Below are 24,766 nucleotides of genomic sequence, written 5' to 3' on the forward strand. Positions count from 1 at the left end.
TCTTCCTGACTCTAGGCCCAGCACTTTATTCACTGAAGTACCTAGCTGTCTCCATAATTCTTCCCAGGTTTCTCTGAAACAGTCCCTTTCATTTCTTTCTTTTTTTTTTGGAGGGGCAATGAGGGTTAAGTGACTTGCCAAGGGTCACACAGCTAGTGAGTGTCAAGTGTCTGAGGCCGGATTTGAACTCAGGTCCTCCTGAATCCAGGGCCAGTGCTCTATCCACTGCGCCTTCTAGCTGTCCCCCCTTTTCATTTCTTACAGCACAATAGTATTACATTATATTCGTATGTTATAATTTGTTTATTACCCAATTAATGGTGATCTTCTTAGTTTCTAGTTCTTTGACACCAAAATAGGCTATAAATAAATATTTTTGGACATGTAGACTTTCCCTTTTTTTTTTTTTTTTTGCAGGGCAATGGGGGGGGGGAATGTTAAGTGACTTGCCCAGGTGGACTTTCCTTTTTTTAATGATCTCGTTGGGGAATAGGCCTACTAAAAGTCTACTGGCATGCTTTTTTTTTTTTTTTTTTTGAGAATCAGGGGCCACCTATACCTCCTATGAGATAGAAGCAAATGCAAAATGCTCTTTTTGGCATTCAAAGCCTTTCATAACCTAGCCCCACTTCTACTTTTCCAGTCTTCTTACAATTTTTTGATCCATTGACATTGGCCTCCTTGATGTTTCATGAACGATATTCCGCCTCTCAGCTCTAGGGATTTGCTTTGGCTGTCCCTCATGCTCGGACCATTCTCCTTCCTCCAACTAGTCACCTCCCTAGCTTCCTTTAAGTCCCAATTAAAATCTCACCTACTGGAAGCCTTCTCCAACCTTCTTAATTTGTTTTCTCTGTTATTTCCCATTTATCCTGTATATAGCTTGCTTTGTAAAGATTTGTTTGCATGTTGTTTTCTCCATTAGATTGTAAACTCTTTTGAGGGTAGGGACTGTCTTTTGCCTCTTTTTGCATCCCCAGCATTTAGCACACTGCCTAGAGTCACGAACAGTCGGACACGACTGAACAACATCATACATGATGGTGTTAACAAGGGATGGTCACGGAAGTTGCTTGATCCGGCTTCTTCCGATAGTCTGTGAGGAAAGGAGAAAGAAGGGGGACAACGAGCATGGAGGGCTCTGAACCTACGGGCCCAGCATAGACAGGAGGAGGCCGTTTAGGACAAGGGACAGGCCGGGCAAAGAGCGAGGGAACCAATCTTCATTCATAAAGCATAGACTCTCCAACAGTCTCCTAGCAACTTCAGGCAGCGCGGAGTTCGAAGGGAACCCAGGAACCAATCGATGTATCCGGGGTGAACCATTATGCTTACTGTAGGGGGGAACTCAGAGCCCGAATAACCCCTTTCTCCTGTCTTTCGACCTGAGAGACCTTGGAGATCCAGAAGAAGAAAAAATACTATAAATTGGTCTTTAGTCATATGAGAGGAAAATGACACTGAACAGGTCTCGGCCCTCCAGAAGGGAGGAAGAGGCGGTCCACTTCCCCCACCTCGCCTGCGGCTTGGAGGCGTTGGGAGCGGCCGGTCTCTATTGGGATCCCGTAGATGCGTGGGGAGGAGGGGCGGGGCAGTTCCGGTGTGCGTGTAGTGGGAGCGGCGGGAGTTCTGAGGACCTTCTGAGGGCGTCGCTCCGGGCTCCTCGGCCGGTGGGCACGTGAGTGTCGGGGCTTGGTCAAAATGAACTCGAGGGATCCCGGGTTGGCATCGCGAGGCAGGGCCCGTTTGGCCTTCCGGCCCTGCTGCTTCTCGCTTGGTCGGTGACAATAGGCAGGTTCCCTCCATCTCCCTTCATCCCTAAAATGGAGGGTGGGGTGTGGTGGGGTCGCGCTAACTGATCCCGAAGCATCCCTTCCACCCTCAAATCTTAGAGTCCCATGTATGAGATGATACCTGTAGGAACCCAACCTTGAATGGCTGCAGTACCACCTACCCCCGCCCCCCTTGATCTGGGGGCGTGCCTGTGCTCCCACATGCACGAAAGACCTGGACTGGCAGCATGTTCTTTTAGCCCCCCCCTCCCCCCAGCCCCCATTTGTAAGGGGTTCGTGCAGGTAATCCACACATTCCAAGAAAGGAGGATGCTGCCCGCACGAGGCGTTTTTCTTCCTTCCTTTTTTCTATTGGCTTCCTCCTGATGGAGCTAGCCTCCTCACAGTAGGACCAACGGGGAAGGGGGGGTGAATTCCAGAGAAACCAATTTTGGTTCGATGTAAAGAAGCGATTCCTAACATTTAATGCTTCCCGGCAAGGGAATGGATTGACTATATCAGATTACCTGCTGTCTAGGGGAGGGGGGAGGGAGGGGAGGGAGGGAGAAAAATCTGAAATTGTAAAGCATGTATAAACAAAAGTTGAGAACTATCTTTACATGTAACGGAAAAAATAAAATACCTCATACATTAAGGGAATGGATTGAGCAGCCTTCAAGTCAATGCACAGATGTGAAGTGGCTGTTACTCGAGGCAGCTAGGTGGTACAGGGGATGGAGTGCTAGCCCTGGATTCAGGAAGACATGAGTTCAAATGTGGCCTCAGACAGTTCCTAGCGGTATTACCTTGGGCAAGTTATTTTGCATCAGTTTTCTCCGTTGTAAAATGGGGGGATGATTATTGTAAGGATCAGATGAGATGATAATTGTAAATAGTTTATTTAGCACACAAGAAGCTCTATATAAATGTTAGCTTTAGCATCATTATTATTTGTGATTATGTGCAAGGCATTGTCATGGCTGTGGATTAAGGCACTAGGCATATAGAGATAAAAATGAATCCATCTCTGCTCTCAAGGAACTTAGATTCTGCTGGGAGGATACAACATGTAACCAGATCTGTAAACACAAAGTCTGAACAAAGTAATGCAAAATAATTTCCAGAGAGAGTGCTAATAGCAGAGGGGATGAGGAAAGGCCTTATGTGTAAAGCAGGGTCTGAGCTGTGCTTTGAAGGAAGGTAGGGGTTCTGTCCGGCAGAGGTAAGGAAGAGTGTTCATTATTGTCCTGGTGGAGGGAAACATGTGTGGAAAGACACTGAATGCTAGATGGAATGGCATATATGGGGAACACTAGCAGGCCAAACAGGCTGGAACAGAGAGTGTGTGATAGAGAATGGTATGATATAAAACTGGAAAGGAAGCCCTGGACCACAGTGTGACTGGCTTTACATACCTGGCTAATGATTTCTCATTTTATCCTGGAGGCAGTAAGGAATGATTAAAGATTTTTGAGGATGGAGCTGCCATGGATAGATCTCTCCTCTCCTCTCCTCTCCTAAATCATAAAAGTATTTTATTGTTTTTCAGTTACATGTAAAGATAGTTTTCAACATTTGTTTTCATAAGATTTTTAGTTCCAAATTTTTCTCTCTCCGTTCCTTCTCTCTCCTCTCCTCAAGACAGAAAACATTTCTGCATTAGTTGAGAAAGAAGAATCAGAACAAAAGGGAAAAACCTCAAAAAAGGAAAAAAAAGTAAAAAACAGTATGGTTCAATCTGCTTTTTTCTGGATGTGGAGAACATTTTCCATCATGAGTTCTTTGGAATTGTCTTGGATCATTGCATTGCTGAGCCAGAGCTAAGTGGATAGACCATTTCTTAAGGATATCTGTTAGTTTTGTCGGAGATGGAGTGCAGAAGGAAGAGGCTGGAGTTAGGGAGACTAATTAGGAGGAGGCAATTACAGATTATTGGGGGAGAGTTCACAAGGGCCAGAACTAGGGTAGAGGCTATGTGAGTAGAGAGAAGAGAATCTGGTGTGAGATGCAGTAGAGATAGGATTTCAGCAAGACTTGGCAACTAATTGGATTTATGAGTTGGGGGAGGGTAGAGGAGTTGAGAATGATTTCAGTTGTGCACTTGAGTGATTAAAAGAATAGATAGTGGTATTTATCAACAAGTCAAGTCAAACTAGCATTTATTAAGCACCTACTATGTGCCAGGCACTATTCTAACCTCTGGGGATACAAAGAAAGGGAAGAAACAGTCCCTGCTCTCAGGGAGCTCACAGTTCAATGGGGGAGACAACATTCAATTCAATAATTATACACAATTTAGAGACAGGATAAATTGGGGAGCTATCTTATAGGGAAGGTACTAAGATTAAGAAGGCCTGGAAAAGGTTTCTTGCAGAAGGTGGTATTTTACCTTGTACCTGAAAGAAGCCAGGAAGGGGAGATGAAGAGGGAGATAATTCCAGGCATGGGAGACGGCTAGTGAAAATGTTTGTAATTGGAGGATAGAGTGTCTTGTGCTAGGAACAGTAAAGGGGCCAGAGTCACTGGATCACAGATGCGTGGAGTGGGGAGGAAGGTGTAAGAAGACTGAGAAAGTAGAAAGAGGCCAGGTTATGCAGGGTTTTAAAACCAAGCAGATGATTTTATGTTTGCAAGTAAGATGGAAGTTGTGTTTTAGACATGCTGAATTTTAGATGTCTGGGATATTCTAGGTGAAGATGTCCAGCAGAAAATGAGTCATACAAGACTGAAGTACAAGATAGATGAGGACTGGATGTATAGATTGGGACTAAAGTGCAGACATAATTGAACCCAAAGTAGCCAGTGAGATCAACAAATGGGAGAACGGATTAAAGAAGAGGTCCAAGCTAGGGTCCTAATGGACATGCACATTTAGCAGGCAAAAGGAGGAAGATGCGTTAACAAAGGAGATTGAGAAGAAGCAGTTTTCCAGGTAAGAGAACCAAGAGGAGAGCATTGTCACAGAAGCCAAGGAAGAAGAGAGTACCCAGGAGAAGGGTGTGTGCTTATTGTTGTTTAGTTGTTTCGGATTCTTTGTGACCCCACTTAAGTTTTTCTTGGCAAATATACTGGAGTTGTTTGCCATTTCCTTCTCCAGCTCATTTTACAGATGAGGAACTGAGGCAAATACAGTTAAATGACTTGCCCAGGATCACAGAGCTAAGTAAGTGCCTGAGGCCAGGTTTGAATTCGGGACTCTTCTAGACTCCAGCTTGCTGAAGGTATTAAAAGCTACAAAGAGGTCAGGAAGGATGAGGACTGAGAAAAGACCACTGTATCTGGCAATGAAGAGATAGTGAGTCCTAGGTCACTGGCTCAGACACTTAGTAGGTGGTGACCGTAGGCAAGTCACTTAACCCCAATTGCCTTAAACATCTGGGGCCATCTCCACTGGTCCTGATATGCATGACATCACCCTGATGTCATGGTCCTCTTCAAGAATGACAGACAAACAACAACAGAAGAATAATTATCCAGGTTGCAGTGGAAGGGATTCATGATCTGAGCAAGAGTTGGAGCACCAAGTTCCCTGCAGTATTCTTTTTTTTTTTTTGGTGCTTTTTTTTTTTTGGCAGGGCAATGAGGATTAAGTGACTTGCTCAGGGTCACACATCTACTGTCAAGTGTCTGAGGCTGGATTTGAACTCAGGTCCTGCTGAATCCAGGGCCAATGCTTTATATTCTGTTCCCCTGCAGTATTTTAATGTATGATGATACTAAGATTCTTTTCAGTTCTATTAAGTGCCTATTATGTGCAAGGCAGGGTGCTGGGCCCTGTGGATAGGAAGATGAAGAGAATACCATCCCTGCTGCCCCAGGAAGCTAACAGACTTCTGGGTTTAGGAGGTGGTGGGAGTGACATATATAGGGATAAATATAATACAAAGTAGAAAGTACTAAGGGTGCTGTAAACATCCAGTGTGCTTTCAAATAAAATGAGAAAGAATTGACTTGCCCAATGTAGAACAGATAGTGAAGTAGAAGTGCTAGAATTTGAACCCCTGGGCTTCTGACTCCAAACCCAGCTTCTTTCCCATTTTTTTAAAAGAATGTTTTTATTTTTTTCCAATTATATGTAGTCAGGGACTATTTTTTTTTTTGTTGTTTGTTTGTTTAGTAAGGCAATTGGGGTTAAGTGACTTGCCCAGGGTCACACAGCTAGTAAGTTTTAAGTGTCTGAGGCCGGATTTGAACTCAGGTCCTCCTGACTCCAGGGCCGGTGCTCTATCCACTGCGCCACCTAGTTGTCCCCTTTTCCAATTATATGTAAAAACTAATTTTCACATTCATTTAAAAATAATTTGAGTTCCAAATTCCCTCCATTCCCTCCTCCTTGAAAAGGCAAGCACTTTGATACAGATTGTACATGTGCAGTCCTGCAAAACATATTTTCATATTAGCCATGTTGCAAAAGAAAACAGAGACCAAAAAAAACCCCATGAAAAATAAAGTTTAAGAAAGTATGCTTCAATTTGCATTCAGCCTCCATCAATTCTTTCTCTGGAGGTAGATAGCATTTTTTATTGTAAGTCCTTCAGAATTGTCTTGGGTCATTGTAGTTATTGCTCTGGATAGCTGACATTCACAGGTGATTATTGTACAGTATTGCTGTTACTGTGTACGGTGATCTCTTGGCTCTTCTTGCTTCCCAGATTCTTTCCAATGTAACACACTAACTCCTCTAGACTATCCCTAGTAAGTAAGTAGCAGCTGCCCAGTCTAAGCTGTGCTTTAAACCTCTGCTGGTGATGGGGAGCTCACTGCCTGATAGAGTTGTTCCTTCCATTCAGGGGCAGCTCTGTTTCTCAAGAAGTTTTGCCTTCTATTGAACTGAAATCTGTCTCTTTGTAACCTTGGTTAATCCAAATCTCCTTGATCTTAGCTCTGCCTTCTGGGGTCACAAAGAACAAGTGAGCTGTGAAGAACCAGGCCAGGCCTTTGTCCTGCCATCTCAGGCTGGAACGTGCAAAGGGGGATCAGGTGAGGCTCCAGAAATACTACTGGGGCCAGCCGGCTCTGGAGCGGTGCCTGAGGGGCTGCTTGGGTCTGGGGCCATTTCAGTGAGGCAACAGCTGGTTTGAAATGGATATGACCATGCCAGCTTTTTTCCTTTCCAGGCCCAATGGGCAGCAGGCCTCTGCTGATTCCTGGGTGAGCCTGGATGAAAGGAGAGCGAAGGAGAAGGAGACTTCCCTACTGAGGATTGGCTTACTCTTACTGAAAAAGAAAGCAGCAACTGCTAGGGAGAGTTAGGTAGGAGGGAAATTGTCTTGATTATAAAAAGCCCCAGATGCCCCACCCAGGACTAAAAGAGACCAGGGGACTTAAAAACTCCAACAACTGATGTATTTATTACACATTGTTTTTAACACAACAGACACTTCCCAACTAACACAATACATATCTCCTCTTTTTCTACTCCACCCCCTCCTAAGTATATTTCTCCCCAAACTCGTCACTGACAGTTTTAGAACAGGAGTTAAAGGGCTGTGCCAGTCTAATGAGGGAGGTTTGGGGTGCCTGCTTCCTCTCAGTGATCAGAGCACTGTGTGGGCAAAGCCCAAGTTCCATACCTCATGGAGGGGCATAGCTTGTTCTAGTCAGCTGGCTTGCTGATGAGGGTGCCCTTGGGTACGATGAGGGTTAGGGGGCAACAGTGCCCATTTTTCTTTTTTAAGTCATAAAAGTATTTTATTATTTTCCAGTTACATGTAGTTTTCAACATTTGTTTTCATAAGATTTTTAGTTCCAAATTTTTCTCCCTCCCCCCTCCCTAAGACAGAAAGCAATCTGATAAAGGTTATATATGTACAATCACATTAAACATTTCTGCATTAGTCATTTTGTGAAAGAAGAATCAGAACGAAAGGGAAAAACCTCAGAAAAGAATAAACAAAAACAAAAGTCAAAACAGTGTGGTTCAATCTTCATTCATAATCCACAGGGTTTTTTTTTTCTGGTTGTGGAGAACATTTTCCATTGTGAGTTCTTTGGAATTGTTTTAGATCGTTGTATTGCTAAGAAGAGCTAAGTCTATTACAGTTGGTCATCACACAATGTTGCTGTTACTGTATACAATGTTCTGCTTACTTCACGAGTGCCCATTTTTCTTTTTTTTTTTTCCCTCTTCTTTTTTTCTGGGGCAATGAGGGTTAAGTGACTTGCCCAGGGTCACACAGCTATTAAGTGTCAAGTGTCTGAGGGCAGATTTGAACTCAGGTCCTCCGGAATCCAGGACCAGTGCTTTATCCACTGCACTACCTAGGTGCCCAAGAGTGCCCATTTTTCATGGCAAACATTCTTAATACTGCAGAAGGAGCCTCTTGTGCCTTATAATCATTGAATGATGATGATTAATAGTAATTTCCACTTCAATAGTAATAATATTTAGCACTTACATAGCCCTTTAAGTTTTACATAGTGCTTTACAAATGTTCTCTCATTTGGTCCTCACAACAATCCTGTGAGGTGGTTGCTACTATTATTATTATCCCCATTTTACAGATGCGGAAACTGAGACTGAGAGATGTTAAGTGACTTAACCCAGTCACACAGTAAGTATTTGAGACAGGATTCATTCATATTCAGATCTTCCTGATTCCAAGTGCAGCACCAAGAAGAGGGAAGGGGAATAAGTGTCATAGTGCCTACCAGGCACTGTGCTAAGTGATTTTTACAAAAATTATCTCATTTGATCCTTCCAACAACTGTGTGAAGTTGAACAAACTGAGGGAAATAGGCTAAGACTTATGCCCTTGCCCAGGGTCACCCACCTGTCAAGTATCAGAGGTTGGATTTAGTCTTCCAGATTCTAGGCCCAGTACTCTACCCACCAGTGCTGTCTTAGCGACAAGGTGTTCTGTGAAGTTCCTAGAAGTCAGGGACTATGTCCCTTCTGGCTTTATATCTCCAGAATTGAGCATGGTGCTTGGGTAGGTGGTAATGGATGAGTAAGTGCTTTTTAACTTAGTATTAAACAAGTCCTGGGTAGCTGCCCAAGACAAATAGAGTATAAGTGACTTGTCTCAGGATAAGTACTTCATGTCAGAGGCAGGATTTGAACCCCAGTCTTTCTGACTCTAAGCTACTGTGCTGAACAGTTGTATGGAAGGTTTTACAAGTTGTAGAAAGAACACTGGGATCAGAGTCACTGTCCTTCTTTAGGTCCCTAATGAAGGGGTTGGACTAGATTATCTCAAAGCTCCTTTGCAGTCTCTCTCTTTCTCTTTCTCTTTTTGAAAAAACAAGTGAGGAAATGGGCTCAGAGATGTTAAGTGGCCAACATCTTTTCTTACCGTTCTTAGGTATTAGAGCCAGGATTCAAACCCAGATCTCGTTCCATTCCACTTTTCTGTCTTTTTTACCTGCTGACCATTGGAGCTGGAAGGCATCTCCGACCCTATGTTATATAGGACAATGCCCTCATTAGGTAGATGAGGAGACTTGAGACTCAGAAAGGGGAAGTCACACACTGAGTCAGTGACAGAATTAGGACTCAGACCCAGATCTTCTGCCACTCAAATCTTCTTTTCCACTATGCTGTTCCTCTAAATGCATGGAGCGGTGAAGAGCAGGGGGGACAGAGAGGAATGGGGACTTCACTCCAGGGACCATTCTCTGTCCCAGACCAGGGGCATAGGCTAGTTGTCCAAACTCAGGAAGGGTGCGGGGAGCAGAGGAGGCAAACCTGGAGGGTGGAGCCACTTGTAGAATTCCCTAGACTGTTTTGATTTCAAGTATATCATCACTGCGTCATCCAGTTACCCAGAAGGAAGCTCTTCTACTGGGGATTTCTAACTAGTTCCTCCCTCAGTCCCGCCCCAAGGGAAAAAATAGCTGTAGAAGCTATCATTAGACTAGGAATCAGGTGACCTGGATAGGAGTTGTGGCCTTGGAACTGCCTCAGTGTCCTCATCTGCCATGGGGGGATTCTTTAACAGTTGAGCAAAGAGGATGGCAGAGATGGATTGGGGGAAGAGGGGGTGGTCTGTGGACCTCCTCTCCTTTGCCCAGCCCACCTAAGTTATTTTTTGATAGGGAAGGACATTGAAGTCTAGAGAGGGGAAATGATTTGCCCAAGATCACTCAGGTGAGTCAGCGATAGAGACAAGATGAAGGTCTTGGTTTCCTGGTGCCCAGTCTAGGGCTTTCTCCATTGCATTACACACCCTAAGAAAGCAGAATTAAGAGGTACATGTTGAAGCTTGAAAAAGATCATTCTTGAATAAACACCTTCAGTTGCTTCCCAGTCTTATGCATGGCACTTGAGAACCTCCCAGTTCCAGCTCTAAGCTATCCTAACAGCCTGGCCTCCACTGCCCCCCAGCAAGCCCGGGCTTCTTGTCCTCAGAAGAGAGGAGTCCATTACTGTGTGGCCTTGCTCCCATAGAGCACAGACCTTTAACTTCTCTGGACTTTCATTTCCATATCTGTAAAGGGAAGGGATTAGATGAGAAGGGTTCCTTTCAGCCTAGATTCTATAATCCAATGACTATCTTCCTGCCTTCCCTGTTCTTTCTAATCCTTCCAGTTCTTCAGGGTATAGTTTAAGTCCTGCTCAGGGATTGAGTTTTTCCCTGAGCTTCTAGAATTGCCATTCAGTCAGTCAGTTAGCATTTATCTAGGGTTTACTAGGTGCTAGATACTGTGCTGAGCCCTGGGGATACAAGGAAAGGTCAACAGTCCCTGCCCTCAAGGAGTTTACAGTCTAATGGAGGAGACACTATAGAAATACCAATGTACAAACAAGCTATTGGCAGGGGAGATTGAGGAGGACTGGGAAAGGCTTTTTGTTGAGGGATTTTATCTGAGCAGACCTGAAGGAGGCCAGGAAAGCTGATGAGGAGGGAGACAATCCCAGGGCTGGGACACAGCCAGGGAAGGTGCTTTAATCTGGAGATGGTCTGCCTTGTGCTTGGAGCAGCCAGGAGGCAGCTGCCGAGTTGGAGGGTATATGGAAGGGTGTCAATAGCAAGAAAACCAGAAAGGTCAGAGGGAATGATTAAAAAGGGCTTCACCAGCCAGACCGAGGAAATTTTATTTGATCCTAGAGATGACAGGGAACCACTGGAGTTTACTGAACAAGAGGGATGACTGTTTTTCCTGTTCACAGGACAGTAAACTGAGATAACCTGGCTTTGTTAGTGATCTTTTCTTGGATAGAATTTCTCTGTTCTGTTAGACCCTGCTTTTTCCATCGGCCCGCTGTCATCCACTGCCCAGAGCAGATGCTCAGTAAATGTTTGCTGGCTACATTGTTTGCCCACTGGAAGCAAAGTCCAAAGACAGTTGGGACACTGGGGCATTCTCTCCTGTGTCCTGCTGCCCTCTTTGATGTTTGTGTGTGACTCGTTCCTCTGCCTGGATTTCCTGAAAACCATGGACCTGTTTTATTAATCTCTGTATCTAACCACACAGGATCGGGCAGGTAGTTGTAGTTCAGGAAATACTTCAAAGGTAGCACGTGGAGCTGGAAGGGCCCTTGGAGACTGTTGAGTGCACTTTGCCTTTATTTGATCGGAAAGGGGAGAATAACAATAGCAGCTGACACTGAGAGTGCTTCAGGGTCTGCAAAGCACCTTCCAAAGGACCTCAGAGCAGTCCTATGATGGAAGATTTAAAGCTGGAAGGACCTTAGAGGTCATCTCATCTAATCCTTTTACTTTACAGATAAGAAAACTGAGGCCTACAGAAATTCAGTGAATTGCCAGCAGATGTTGAACCCAAGTCCATTGTATCTACTGTACTACAAATATTACTATCCCGTTTCACAGTTGTGGAACTGAGGCACAGAGAGGTGAAGTGATTTGTCAATAAAGTATCAGAGGCAGGATTTGAACCTGTGTCTTTCCAGACTCTAAACTCTTTTTCCTTACTACACTAGGCTGCTGGGTAAATGACTTGCTGGAGACCATGCGGCTAGTTTGGGACTAGAACCTACATGTCTTCTTCTTAACACACGGCTCTTTCCATTTATACCTGACTCTTACCCACTTATAATCTTTGAACTAAAAGGATTCCCACTTTATCTCAGGTACAAACACACACACGGAATTCATTCTCCAGGACATGGTATGGGGTGGAAATAAAAACAGATTTTTATAAAGCAGGGTAAAGTTGAAGGAGCCCTGGATTTGAAATCAGAGGACTAGGGTTTGAATCCCAGCTCTATTACCTATAGCCGTGCTGACTTCAGGCAAGGCTTTTGACCTGTGTGGGTCTCAGCTTCATTATCTGAAAAAATAAATGGGTTGGACTAGATGACTTTGAAGCTTCTTTTTTCCACTAAAGCCCATGACTCCAAAGATACTGATAAATTCCTGCATGGCCAGTCGCTACATAAAGGATAAGTAAGGAAAACTCTAGATGTTTGAGGCTTATGCTGGGAAGCTAGTATCTAGGAGAAAAACCCAGCTTTGGCTACCCACCGGCTCCTTCTTGGTGACTCTACCAGAGAACTGGCCCTGTCTGGGGCATCCCATTTCTGTAGCTATTTTAGGGCTTTCAAACCTGCACAAGAACCCTAGGAAGGAAGGAGTGCAAGTGTCATTATCCCCATTTAACAGATGAGGATACAGAGTCTCACAGGGATGAATTGATTTGCCCAAGATTTATGCTGTTTGAGATTCTGGAGAACTCAGGACCCTGAAATTACCGATGCATTCCCCCCGCCCCCCACCCCATTACAATGCCCTGCCTGCCTCTGCTGGCATGTGAGCTGATGATGGAGGGTGATCCTGCTCACAGAGGGCGGGAGAGGAGGGGAAGATATGGATCGATTTCCTCTCAGGACCTTTGGTTGGAAAAACCTGGCAGCTCAGGTTCCAGGGTGACCCCATCTGTGCCTCAGGGGTGGGTGGGCAAGTTGGTGATCAATTCTGGCCTGACTCATAGTTGGGGGGAAGAGACTAATGTTACTGCTGAGTCACCTTCCTCCCCCTCCCATCCCACTTTTCCCCAGCTTTTCTGGGTAGCTGGCTTAGGGTTTAGCCCATAGGGATAAGGATACGGGATTGGGTTCCCTTCTGGTCCACCTTGTTCCACTATTCTCCCAGGAACAGACTTGTGTTTGGCAGGAGAAGGGGGAAGGGAGGAGGCAGCCTGGAAGTTTCTTTGCTTCAGTGCCATTGTTAGGATTTCCAGGCCTGGCTCTTCTCTGTTGGGGATTATTTGAGAGAACACTAGATTTGCAAAGCAGACCTGGATTCGAGTCACGGCTCTGCTGTTCACTGGCTGTGTGACCCTGGACGATTCCCTCGCCCTTCTGAACCTCACTTTATAAGCCTGAACTTAATATGGAAATGAGGAGGAGGTGGGGAAACAGCATTTGCAATAGTAGATGTTAAGCTATTCTAGAAATGGGAGTTGTCATTTGCTGTTTACTGAGTGATCAGCCTGCACATCTTTCCTTGCCTCCATCCTCCCTGTAGCTCTGTCTCTTCTCTCCCTCATGCTGAGACAGGGCTCCTCCCTCCTCTGGGCAGGCTGAAGTGCAGAGGGGAGGAGCAGTGCACAGCAGAGGCATAGGGGGAATCAATGCATCAACCACCCAGTGGTCAAGCATTTCTTAAATGCTCACTGTGTGCCAGGCACAGTGCTAAACCATTGGGCTCTAAAGATGGGTGAAACAGCTTTTACCTTCTTGAAAGTGGTGGGGGGCCCCTGTTGGCACCAGCAGGCTGTGGTTTGGGGCAGGGAGATGGGCCCTGAGACTCCCAGAGCTGGAAGGGGCCTTAGAAACTTCTCTAGTTCTCCCTTTTACCTGAAATGAGAATCCTCTCTAGAGTATCTCTGGCAGATGGTCACCCACTCCCCACCTCCCAAGGATAACAGCAGCAGCAACATTTTACAGTGGGGTAGGTGGTACAAGTATGATTTTCTCCATTTTATGGGAAGTGTAAAACTGAGACCCAGACAGAAGTCACTTGTCCAAGGTCTTATAGGAAGACAGTATAAAACCCAGAACTAGAACCTGTCTCCTGATTCTGACCCCAGGTTGCCCTTTTGGCTCTAACGTCCTGTTCTGTGGTTCCCTCCCAGCTCTGGCCCCCTGTGTTCCAAATAGCCATCCATCTCACTCTGTTCTGTGTTCATGGATCACGAGCCTATCCTGGGACTCAGGATCCCTTGGGTTGGAGCTTCAGGAGCGCTCCTTCTGGAGGTGGGGCCGAGACCTACGTGCTCAGATGTCTCCACCCTCTGTGGGCCTTCCCCCATGCCTGGGTCACGGCTGATTGCTGGCTCTTGCAGCTAGTGCAACCTGGGGCCCTCAGCTCCTCCTTCAGCCTTCTGGGCTCTGTGGCAGAACTGTGTGTCAGGAACAGGGGCTCCCTCCCATTCCCTGCTCCCTTCTCAGATAACACCTGGGCCTGGGCAGCTCAGCTCCCCTGTGGACGGCAGCAGGAAATTGCGCAAAGGCGGGTTACCTGAGCTCGAGGGGGGCTGGCGGCAGGAGAGAACACAGGTATGTGGCTTACTTTGGCCCTGGGATGCCGGGGACTCCCAGGGGTGTGGAATCATGAAGCACAAGTGAGCCCTCGGAGGATGGGCCTGGGGGCTAAGGGGAGTATTTATGCTGAGACCATTTCTTAGGGGACTGGTGAGACCCCCAAAGGCCGCCACTGCTAGTGCCTTAGTGGCAATGACCCTGGGGCTTTTGGGTGAAGACGCTGCTTCCTTTTCCCTCCTCTCCTCACCCCCTAGCAGAATTCCAATCCCCACCTGAGGCAGAACCATTTGGAGGTGTGTATATCCATGTGCAGACAGAAGCTGGGTTCTGGGCAGTGAGAGCTGGTCAGGGCCTGAGCCAGGGGCTGCTTCTGGCAGACAAGGAGGGAGCAGGGCAAGAGTGAAACAGTGCCAACCCCACCCCCCATCCTTAGTGTGAGGAGCTGGCTAGCGTGGACTCCAGAACTCTGGGGGATCTGGCTTCCAGAGCCCCTGGGGTGGCTCCAGGGCCCTTTAGGGAGAGATGGGTTGGCTGAGGGCTCCTCTGGGCAGGGGACAGACTGGGTTCTGGAGACATTTCTCCTGCCTGCTCTGCCATTCATCCTGCCTGCCTGAGTCACCTCTTGGGGCTGTGCCAGCAGATTTGGGCGCATCATTTGAAAACCCGTCACAACTGGCTGTTGGCTAGACTTTGGGGCCAGGCTGGGGCAGGGCACAGAGACAGATTCTGAGCATATTCCCTGACTGCGAACTTTGACACTTAGAATGATGGGATTGAGACTTGAAAGGGACCTTAGAAATCATCTAGTTAAATCCTCCCATTTTAGATGAGGGCAAGATGCTTGCTCAGAGTCATATAGGTAGTAGTAGCAGAGCCGAGATTCAAATCCAGGATCTGACCCATTCTAGAGCGCTTCTCCTTATACTACCCTCCCTGCCTCTTGGGAGGGTTAACATCTCACCTTTCAGAGCTACAGTTTCCTTGTCTGTAAAATGGGACAGATTATACATGCTATCTAATCACAGGCTTCGGGTGCTTGAAGATTCAGAAAGAACTGATGTTTTGGAAGCTTGAGGGAGGATCAGAGGTCCAGTTTGTATCCTATTAGCAAGAGGCCCCTTGAGTTGGAGGCCAAGGTAAGGTTTTTTCCCCATGACTTTCCCAATCTAGGCACCTACTGAGGCAGCCCCTAGCCAGGGGTGCCTGAATCTTCATTGTCTCCATTCTTTTGGGGTAAAGTGCAGTTCTCTCCCACATTCCCTGGGCTTGAATCCCTCAATTCCATCTGATGAAAATGAGGGATTTATGAAGGACAGAAGAATTATGGGAACTCAGCTGGGCCATCTGCAGGGGGTGGAGTATTGTGGCCCTTGGCATCTGTGACCTCCTTCCCAGGGAGTGAGCTCTTGCCGGCAACGAGTCTGACTGGTTTGCAGGCTTCTCCCCCACCAGCCAGCTTGGGGAGGTGCCTGCGTGAGCTCCCAAGGCTGGGAAGGAGGAGGGAGGGAAGGAGGGAAGGAAGCCGGCAAGTGTTGGGAAGTGGGCACATTTCTAGGAGCAGGTTACTTAGCCAGGGGGATGGAGATACCAGGAGGGGAAGGTGATTTTCCTTGAGTTGGCTAGCCTGTGTCCAGTTCAGTTCAACCAGCATTTATTAAGCACCTGCTATGAGCCAGGCCCAGTGGATGTTTGTTGTTTAGTTGTTTCAGTCATGTCTGACTCCTCGTGACCCCACTAGGGGTTTTCTTGGCAGAGATACAGGAGTGGTTTGCCATTTCCTTCTTCAGCTCATTTGACAGATGAGGAAACTGAGGCAAACAGGGTGAAGTGACTTGCCCAGGGTCACACAGCTAGAAAGTATTTGAAGCTGAATTTGAACTCAGGTCTTCCTGGTGCCAGGCCTGGCACTCTATCCACTGTGTCACCTAGCTGCCCTAGGCCCTGGGGATATAGAGACAAAAAAAGCCCCAGTTCCTGCCATCAGAGGAGTTTACTTTATGTTGGGGGGGTCATTCATTAGGTATAAGTAAGTGAATACAAAGTAATGACTAATAATTAAAAGGGCAGAACACTATGGACTGATTGAGGGGTCAGGTAGGGCCCAAGCAGAGTGTCTTGGAGGTTGGGCCCCTCTTGTTTCTCACCCCTCTGAGACCCAGATGGTGGGGGTGTGTGTGTGAGTGAGTGTGTGTGTGTGAGGCGGGAGGTGGGGGTGGGGTGGGGGTGGTGGGGGGGTGTCTCCTGACCCTCCGAGAAAATTGATGGAGAGAACCATTCTTTCTGACCCCCTAACTTCCTCTTCCACTCTCCCTCTCCGTGGTTCTGATGCTGGCAATCCTGTCTCCCAACCTCAGGGTCTCCTGTTGCCTTGTTTCATCTCAAAAGCATTTATTAAGTGCCTACTATGTTGCTGGAGAGACAACTATTCATTAAAAGCTGCATCCACTGTCAGCCCCTTAGGCCTAGGTGTGTGGAAGCCAGGGCTCTGTGTCCTTGTCATCTCTCCCCCCCCCCCCCCTGCCCCCCACAGCACACACACACACAAACACAGCCCAGCCAGTCATCTCTGAGCACTCTTTCTGGAGGTGGGGAGAAAGGGAGATGTGTGTGGACAAGCTCTGGACTGGGGATTCAGTAGACCTGGGTTCTTTGCCATTGACTGACTGTGTGACTGAGGGTGAATCACATCCCCTGGTGGTTTTGGTTCCTTGGTGCAGTTTTTGGGAGGGAGGGGAGCTAGATTCTTTGCCTGGTCCTGCCCTCCTTCCCCCCGCTGGCATTAGAGTGGGAATGTGTACATGTTGACTCCACGGAGCCCGGGGCTGTGCTTGCCTCAACTGAAGCTAAGTGGGGGTGAGAGGGCAGGCATGGGGAAAGGACAACAGACGCTTAGCTTGCCCTCATCTCTCTGGCTTTGGACGCAGAGAACCTGGATCAGGGGACACAGGAACTGGCTTGGGGGAGATGGGGACTGGTCATGTGATTTCATTGGTAAAAGGAGCTCCCAGAGAGGAATTCCTTTGCCAATACTGCCCTGGGACTTCTTTGCAACTACAGAGTTACCTAGAACACTGAGAGGTTAATGACTTGCCCAGCATGTGGTAGAAGCTGGACTTGAATCCAGCCTTCCTGGCTTTGAGGCAGGTTTTCCAGCCATAACTCCACACTGTCTCCCTCTTGAATCGAATCCGATTCAAATTCTAGCCGTGTGACCTTGGAACTTCATTTGTAAAATGAGGTGCTTGGATTAGATGCTGAACAAGATCCTATCCAGCTCTGAATTCTGTGATCCAATAGGAAGGGGACTTTTGGCCCATTAAATCCACTCAATCCCTTTCATTTGGCAGGGCCTGGAAGTGCCAGGACTGTAGTATTTCTGGCATAGTGTGTGGAGTCGCCAGCACCCTGTCTGGGGTGAGTTGTATTGCCCTAGGGACCACCTAATTCCATCAGCTTATTGTTACAGAGGGGGAAACCGAGGTCCAGAAAGGTGTAGAGATTAACCCAAAGCCAAACTGAATCAGTGTTAGAGGCCGGGCTAGTTCCTGGGTCTCCCATGGGAGGTCAACTGCCGGCCTGTTTCCTGGGCGGGAGAATTTGCTGACTTATTCCTTTTTTTTCTTCCTCCCTTGATCTATATACCTTCCCTGACACTCCCATCTCTACTCTTTCTTCCTTACCTCTTTCTCGTGTCTGTCTCTTCTCTTATCCACTCTTCCCCCCCTTGCCCCTTTTTTCCTTTTCCACTAGCTCCCTCTTTCTCTTTCCCTATCTCTTTCTTCTTTGTCTCTCCATCACCTTCCGTATTCCCCTATCTCCCTCTTCTCTTTTTTCTTCCCCCTCCTATCTCCTTCCTCCCTCTGCTTCTTTCTCCTCTCCTCTTCACTGTCTCATTCTCTGCTTCTCTCTTCTGTCTCTCTTATCCCTTCCCTCTTTTTGTCTTTCCATCCATCTTTCCCAATCTCCTTCTCTTTCCTTTTTCTGCCTCCCTTCTGTCTCTCCCCTCCTCCCAGCTCCCCTCCCCCATCTCCTCCATCTGTCCCTCATCTTTCCCGGTTCCCTCCCCCCATCTTCCTACCTCCCCCCCCTTCCTTTTCTTTCTCCTTTTCCCATCTTTGCTTGGTCCACTGGGAGAGTGAAGAGCGTGTGTGGAGGGGGCAGGTCTTGGGGCTGTATTTGAAACTCCTTTCTGTGTGCTGATTGGCTGTTGGGCAAGAGGGGAACCCAGCTAGGGGAGGGGCCTGGGGCCTTGAAATAGGGAAGGGAGCTGGTGGGATTCATTCAGTCGGTCTCTCCCACGGGCTTAGGGGCTTGGTGGCTTGGTGGATGGGGACTGGGGGGCAGGTGGGGTGGCCAGAAGTGCCCGATGCAGGCTGCCCTGCTACACCTTTGTGTGAGCTTGGTTTGTGGCCAGAGTCACTGATAGAAGCTCTGCCTCACCATCTTCCCCCTTTCTTTTCCTGTAGACAACTGGACGGTACTCCAGCAGACTCAGGAGCCCGAGACGCCCAGCTGCTGCCATCTCCAGAGCCCAGCCCAGGGTATGTGATTTCTTCCCCATCCCTGCTTAAACTCAGCCTCAGCTTCCACGGGTCCCTGGGGCACTTTAGTGACAAAAGCGGACAGTCATGCCTGTGGAGACCCTGTCTACTGCGAGCAGCCTAAAGGAGGCAGCACCCGGGGCACCCTGTGCCTCCAGCATGCCCTTCCGCATCCTTACCAAGGGGCCCGGCTACTTCCGACGCCAGGGCGAAGGCAACATCCGGAAGCCGAGTGCTGTGGAGCGGCTGGAGGCCGACAAGGCCAAGTATGTGAAGAGCTTGCGGGTGGCCAGTACCCGCCAGGAGCCTATAAAGCCCCTACTCTTGAAGCAGCCCCTCTTTAGCCCTGGGGTTCGTAGAGCGATGTTGACACCCAATCGCCGTTCCCCAGGTGTGGGTAGCCGCCGGGCAGAGGCTTGTGGGGCCCGGAACTCCCTCAATATGGACGTCCTCAGCAATCTCATTAACTTGTGTGACAGCCCTACACCCCTGCCTGCTGGCCCTCCTCCAGAACGCAAGTGGAAGGCAGGGCCCTCACCTGGCCTGGGGCGGGTGTCCCTGGGGGATGGCAAGCGAATGAGCCCTGCCACCGAGGGTTCCCTTTCTACCCCTCTTCGCCCCCCTAGCATAGCGGCAGTGCGTAGGGTGGATGTCCGGCCCTCTGCGGAGCCCCAGATCCGGGCCATGCCCAGCTCACCTGCCAGCCCCTGCTCTAACCTGGGCGCCTCACCAGGCCCCAGTCCTCAAGAGGGCCCTCGACGTCTTACCCACCTGCACCGCTCCAAGTCAGACCTGAGTGACCGCTATTCCAGGGCCACGGCCGACCTCGAACGATTCTTTAACTACTGTGGCCTGGACCCAGAGGAAGCCCGTGGCCTGGGTGTGGAGCACTTTGCTAGGGCCAGCTCGGACATCGTATCGGTTAAATTCCATAGCGTCAGCACCAGCAGCTCAGAGGGTACTCGCTCCCAACGCAGTGAGGCCACCGCCGAGGACAGGGCCAGAGAGCGCACCCCTTATGGTGTCTCTGTCATTGAGCGCAATGCCCGTGTCATTAAGTGGCTGTATGGGCTGCGGCAGGCTCGTGAGGCAGCTCAGAGAGGCTCCAATGTTTAAATGCCCCTGGCTTTGTGCTCCTGAGGAGAAGGGATACTCTGGGCCCCCTCCTGGGAGGGACAGAAAGGCCCCGTGGATACACACAGTGGGGAGAGGCACTCCTCCCTGTCACCCCCTGGCTCCAGGGTTATCGTTGGACATTTTAATGGAGATCTGGCCTAGGACTGGCGGGCCAGGAACTTCAGGAGAGATTTCTTGCATGTTGGTTCCATAAGGCCAATATCCTCGTCAAACCCTTCTCAGTAGATTTGAAGGGAAGCAGACACTTTGAGAAATGCAGAAAGCATTGGTGGTGTGGAGTGGGATTCCCCTCCTTGCAAGGAGGAGGAAGAGGAAGTCTGTGGTTTTGGGGGCAAAGAGAGGAAGCCAACCTGTGGAATTTGAATCCCAGGCCAATGTGAAGTCCTGTTGAGTTCATTCTTTCTGTTGATTGATAGGAGGTTTGCTTGAGAGGAGGGAAGAAGCCAGAGGGGGTATAAAGGCAAGACCCCCCCTCAACTTGGCCCAGGTCCTCCTAGGGTCTTCCAAACACAAACTCCCGGGCTGATGCTCTTCCTGGCAGCTGGGTAGGGATTTGGGCAGCCAGCCCTCCCAGCATGGGAGTGTATCTGGAGCTTGGGACACCAGGATGTCCAACAGCTTGGCACGGGAAGGACATGGTGCTGAGGCTGGATATGATCAACTTTACCTGTTTCCCTCTGAGGGCCTCATTTCCCAATTAGGGCTTAGGAAGCACACCTAGTATGTGCTAGGGTGCCTGTTCTGGTGCCCCCAGCATCTTCCCTTGAAGCCACACAAGGAGACTGTGTGAGTGTGTGTGTGTGTGTGTGTGTGTGTGTAGTGGGGAAAAGGAGGGGACATGGGAAGGGGGGATAATTCACAGCCCCCACACTCACTACTTTGTTTCTGCTGGGCAGATTTCCCCAAGAAATTGGACTCTCAGTCTCTTCCTTCCCTTGAGCTCTGGGGCCCCCCGGTTCTCCATGCCACTAGCTGGGCCCCTGTTGTCCTTCTTTGGAGTCTGCTCTTTGTTAATAAACCTAAGTGGTTTTGCATTGGACAAAAAGGTCTCATTCTGAGAATGCTGTTGTTGGTTTCCTTTTTTCCAAGGAATGGGCCCAGGTCCTAGGCCCTGGGGCGTGTGTACTGCTGGCAGGGGAGGGGTGGGGAAGGGGAAGGGGAGGGGATAGACCAGAACTGTGAAGGCCTCAGTAATTACTAACTCTTCTCTAGATGAGATGGGATTTTGGAAGGCAGAGTCTTCCTGAGGCTTGGGCCAGCCTGGCTGGGGAAGGGGCCGGTGGGGAGTGGGATAGGAGAAAGAACACAGGAAAGGAGCCTGAATGTCGGCCCTGCTGCTTTTTAGGCATCCTTTCCCTTCTTTGGGCCTCAGTTTCCTCATCTGCAAAAAGAGTTGGAGTAGATCAAGGGCTCTTGACCTTTTTTGCAGTCTGGCCCCTTTGGGCAGCCCGATGAAACCTAGGGACTGCTTCTCAGAAGCAGATTCTTTTAAGCATAAAAACCAGAAAAGGGGCAGCTAGGTGGCGCAGTGGATAGAGCACCAGTCCTAGGTTCAGGAGGACCTGAGTTCAAATGCAGTCTTAGACACTTGACTCTTAGTAGCTGTGTGACCCTGGGCAAGTCACTTAACCCCAGTTGCCTCACCAAAAAACAAAACAACAACAAAAACGCACAAAGAACTTGCAAAAGAAACCAAAGACTAGTGAAAATAAAGCTATAGTTTTTTTTTCCCATTCAAGTTGACAGATGCCCTAAAATCTATCCGTGGACCCCTTGGACTTTTGTGAACCTCAGGTTAAGAACCCTCAGATAACGGGGGCAGCTAGGTGGCTCAGCAGATAGAACACCGGCCCTGGATTCAGGAGGACCTGAGTTCAACTCCAGCCTCAGACCCTTGACACTTACTAGCTGTGTGACCCTGGGCAAGTCACTTAACCCCAATTGTCTCACTAAAAAACAAACAAACAAAAAACCCAACAAAGAACCCTCAGATAAGATGATCTCTAAAGCCACTTCTTACTTCACCCTGCTCTTCTGACCACAGTCCCCTTTATTCCTTACCTCTTGTTTCAAATGACAGAGGGAGAAAAGGACAGGGTAAGAGAGAGGAGACACAGGAAAAGAGTCATGGGGGTGAAGGTGGGGGACAGAGAGAGAGAGAGACTGAGAGATGGCACTGAATGGGAAGTCAGGAAACCTTCCTGCTCCTCCTGAGAGAGCAGTGAATACGTGGCTTCCAAACCTAGCTACCGGCACAGCTTGTGGATGAAAATCACTTTTCTCTCTGGGCCTCAGTTTCCTTTGTAAAATGCAAAGGATCAGATTAGATCCCATTATCCCTTCCAAGTCTGAATCTGTGATTCTATGAACTTACTCTGGGAATTAGGGCAAGCCACTTCTAGTCTCCAGGCTTTGGTTTCCTCTTTAGTAAAATTAAGGGGTTGAATTGGAGGGTTTCTAAAGACTCAGCCAGTTTTGGAGCTCTAAGATGCCCTCATTTTAGACTCCTTGTTTTTACCCTGTCCTTGCTCTAGGGGTGAGTGGAGGGAGGCAGCCCGAGGGAGGAGGAGTCAGAAATTACAGCTGTGGCCACTTGGTTTGAGTGCCCAGGGAAGAGGGTAACTGGGAAGCTGCTAGACCTACCAAGGCTGAGGCTGGGGAAGGAGAAATGATTTCCTCTTTTCCCAGGGGAATCTTCCTGGCCAGAGGATCAGGAAAGGAAAACACTAATCAGTTTGTCGGTTGGAGGTTTTTATGGTAGCTTTTTGTGAGAGCACTGAAAAGAGATTTCCGATTGATGCTGAAGTGGTTGTTGAAAAGTATCCAAATCACCCTAGCCAGCAGCCAATAGACAGGTCTGTTTGTCAGATAGCCAGGCAGCTTCTGAACTGGGCCTTGGTGGCAGTCTTGGTCTTACGAATCAGGAGAATGGGGCTGCTGAGTGGCACAGTGGAAAAAGTACTGGCCTTGGATTCAGGAAGACCTCAGTTCAAATCCAGCCTCAGACACTTGACACTTGCTAGCTGTGTGACCCTGGGAAAGTCACTTAACCCTCATTACCCCACAGAAAACAAAAACAAAAACAGGAATCAGGAGACCTAGTGGTCCCAGTTCTGACTCATTTGTGTAACCTTAGGCAAGTGACTTCCTATTTCTGGTTCTGCAAAATAAGAGGGTTAAATTATATGATCCTTAAGGTGCCTTGTGGCACATTCTAGGATGTTTTGTGTTTTGATCTAAGCTTTGTGAAGCAGCATGGTATAATGGATAGAGGGCTAGCTATGGAATCACTTAGCCCTGCCTCAGACATACCAGCAGTGTGACTGGACAAGGGGTGCCCCCAAATAACACTCAAGACTGTAAGTCACAGAGTTGCTGATCTACGTTGGTGAAGGGGATTTCCACACTGGGAGTTCTCTAAACTGATGAAATTACAGTCTGGACTGCCCTTGGTGCCCCTCACACCACCCAGCCCACCTCCCCCCCCCTTGTTTCTCCTTTAGCACGGTGCTCTACACCACACAGCAGGTACCTAATATCTCTTTGTTGAATTGAATTGAGTTATTGAAAATCCCTTCGATGAGCAGAAGCTACATATGCTTTTAACATCCATCCTTTCCAGCTCAAACATCCTTTGGTTCTTTGACCCAGTGACACACTTAGCATCTCTGCTGCAGAGACTCCCTGGGGAGGATAGAACCAGGAGAAAGGCAGCTATAATTGTTGCCATGGCAACAGTGCTTTCTGCCAAAGCTCTCAGGGGTGTGTAGGGGCTTGTAGCTGCATCTCAAGTATTCTCCACGATGGGAGGGGTCTGGGGTGAGGATAGGTAATCCTAGCCTGCCCCCTGGGGCACTTCATTCTAGCTTAATATGTTTGTATGTGTTTGGGAGTAGGTAGGGGCAGAGTGGAGGTCCCTATACCCTGGTGGAAGCCAGCTCCCCCTTCCTCACTTTCTGTAGGTGTATTTCTATTCATCCTGAATCACACTCATAGCATGGCAGCCCAGAACAAAGAGTGTTAGTGCCAGGAGGGACTGTAAATATGATCAAATTCAACCCTTATTTTACAGATGGAAAAAGAGAGGACCAGGAGTCTTGTCCGAGGTCACATTGCTCTAGGGTTTTATGATTCGTTCTCCCTCATCCCAGAACGTCTGGGAACAGGTGCACACAGCTCCAAACTGGGTCTTGCTTTCTTGGTGTGTCTTCCCTGGCCCCCTAGAAAAGACAGGTGTGAGGGCAAGGGGCCAGGGCCCAGGAAGGCATGGGAGACAGCAGGGCTGAGAGAGAGGCGCCAGGCAGCTGGGACTCCTATTGAGTCTCGTCCAGCCTGCTGAGCCAGCACCTTCTCTCCAGCCAAATCCACATTCTCTATCCCTCCTGACCCATCTAGGGAAACTGAGTGGAATTAGAGGATGTCAATTCTAGGAGAGAGGAGAGGCCCGTGGAGCTCATCCTCTTTTTGGCTGATTCATCTCTGAGGTTCCCTCCCTCCCGCATCCCTCAGATCCTTTCCTTGTAGCCAGTGGGAACTGGGTCTGATTTTATTGATGCAGGGAATTTCAGGTGAGGAAACTTATGCCAATATAGATTATTAATATGTATTGTAATTTACAGTCTTAGAGAGTTGCCTAGAGCACTAGGTGTTTTGCCCAGGGTTACATAGTATGTATCAAAGGCAGTACAAGAACTCAGGGCTTTCTGGCTTGGCTGCCCACTCTTTCTACTATTCCACTATGAGTCTGTTTTTTTTTTTTTAAAGGTGGGGCAATGAGGGTTAAGTGACTTGCCCAGGATCACACAGTTAAGTGTCAAGTGTCTGAGGTTGGATTTGAACTCAGGTCCTCCTGAATCCAGGACTGATGC

General features: G+C 48.3%; 1 protein-coding gene across 4 annotated transcripts; it reads left to right on the forward strand.

Moving 5' to 3' along the window:
• Positions 1-1,594: 1,594 nt before the first annotated feature.
• FAM110A (family with sequence similarity 110 member A) lies at positions 1,595-20,959 on the forward strand. 4 transcript variants are annotated; one of them, XM_043986128.1, is made up of 3 exons: positions 1,607-1,678; positions 17,568-17,634; positions 18,687-20,959. In XM_043986128.1, exon 3 carries the CDS (start codon positions 18,849-18,851, stop codon positions 19,875-19,877), a length of 1,029 nt encoding a protein of 342 aa, XP_043842063.1. In that variant the 5' UTR covers positions 1,607-1,678; positions 17,568-17,634; positions 18,687-18,848; the 3' UTR covers positions 19,878-20,959. The 4 variants fall into 4 exon arrangements, with proteins under 4 accessions (XP_043842060.1, XP_043842063.1, XP_043842062.1 ...); XM_043986127.1 differs by lacking the exons at positions 1,607-1,678; positions 17,568-17,634 and adding exons at positions 14,070-14,235; positions 15,246-15,356; XM_043986125.1 differs by lacking the exon at positions 17,568-17,634 and having other exon boundaries at positions 1,595-1,678.
• The last annotated feature ends 3,807 nt before the right edge of the window (positions 20,960-24,766 follow it).

This window comes from Dromiciops gliroides, chromosome 2, assembly GCF_019393635.1.
Source record: "Dromiciops gliroides isolate mDroGli1 chromosome 2, mDroGli1.pri, whole genome shotgun sequence".
NCBI lineage: Eukaryota > Metazoa > Chordata > Mammalia > Microbiotheria > Microbiotheriidae > Dromiciops > Dromiciops gliroides.

Excerpts from the sequence above, each read along its gene's own strand:
- FAM110A (XM_043986125.1), top strand. The coding sequence starts at position 18,849 with ATGCCTGTGGAGACCCTGTCTACTGCGAGCAGCCTAAAGGAGGCAGCA.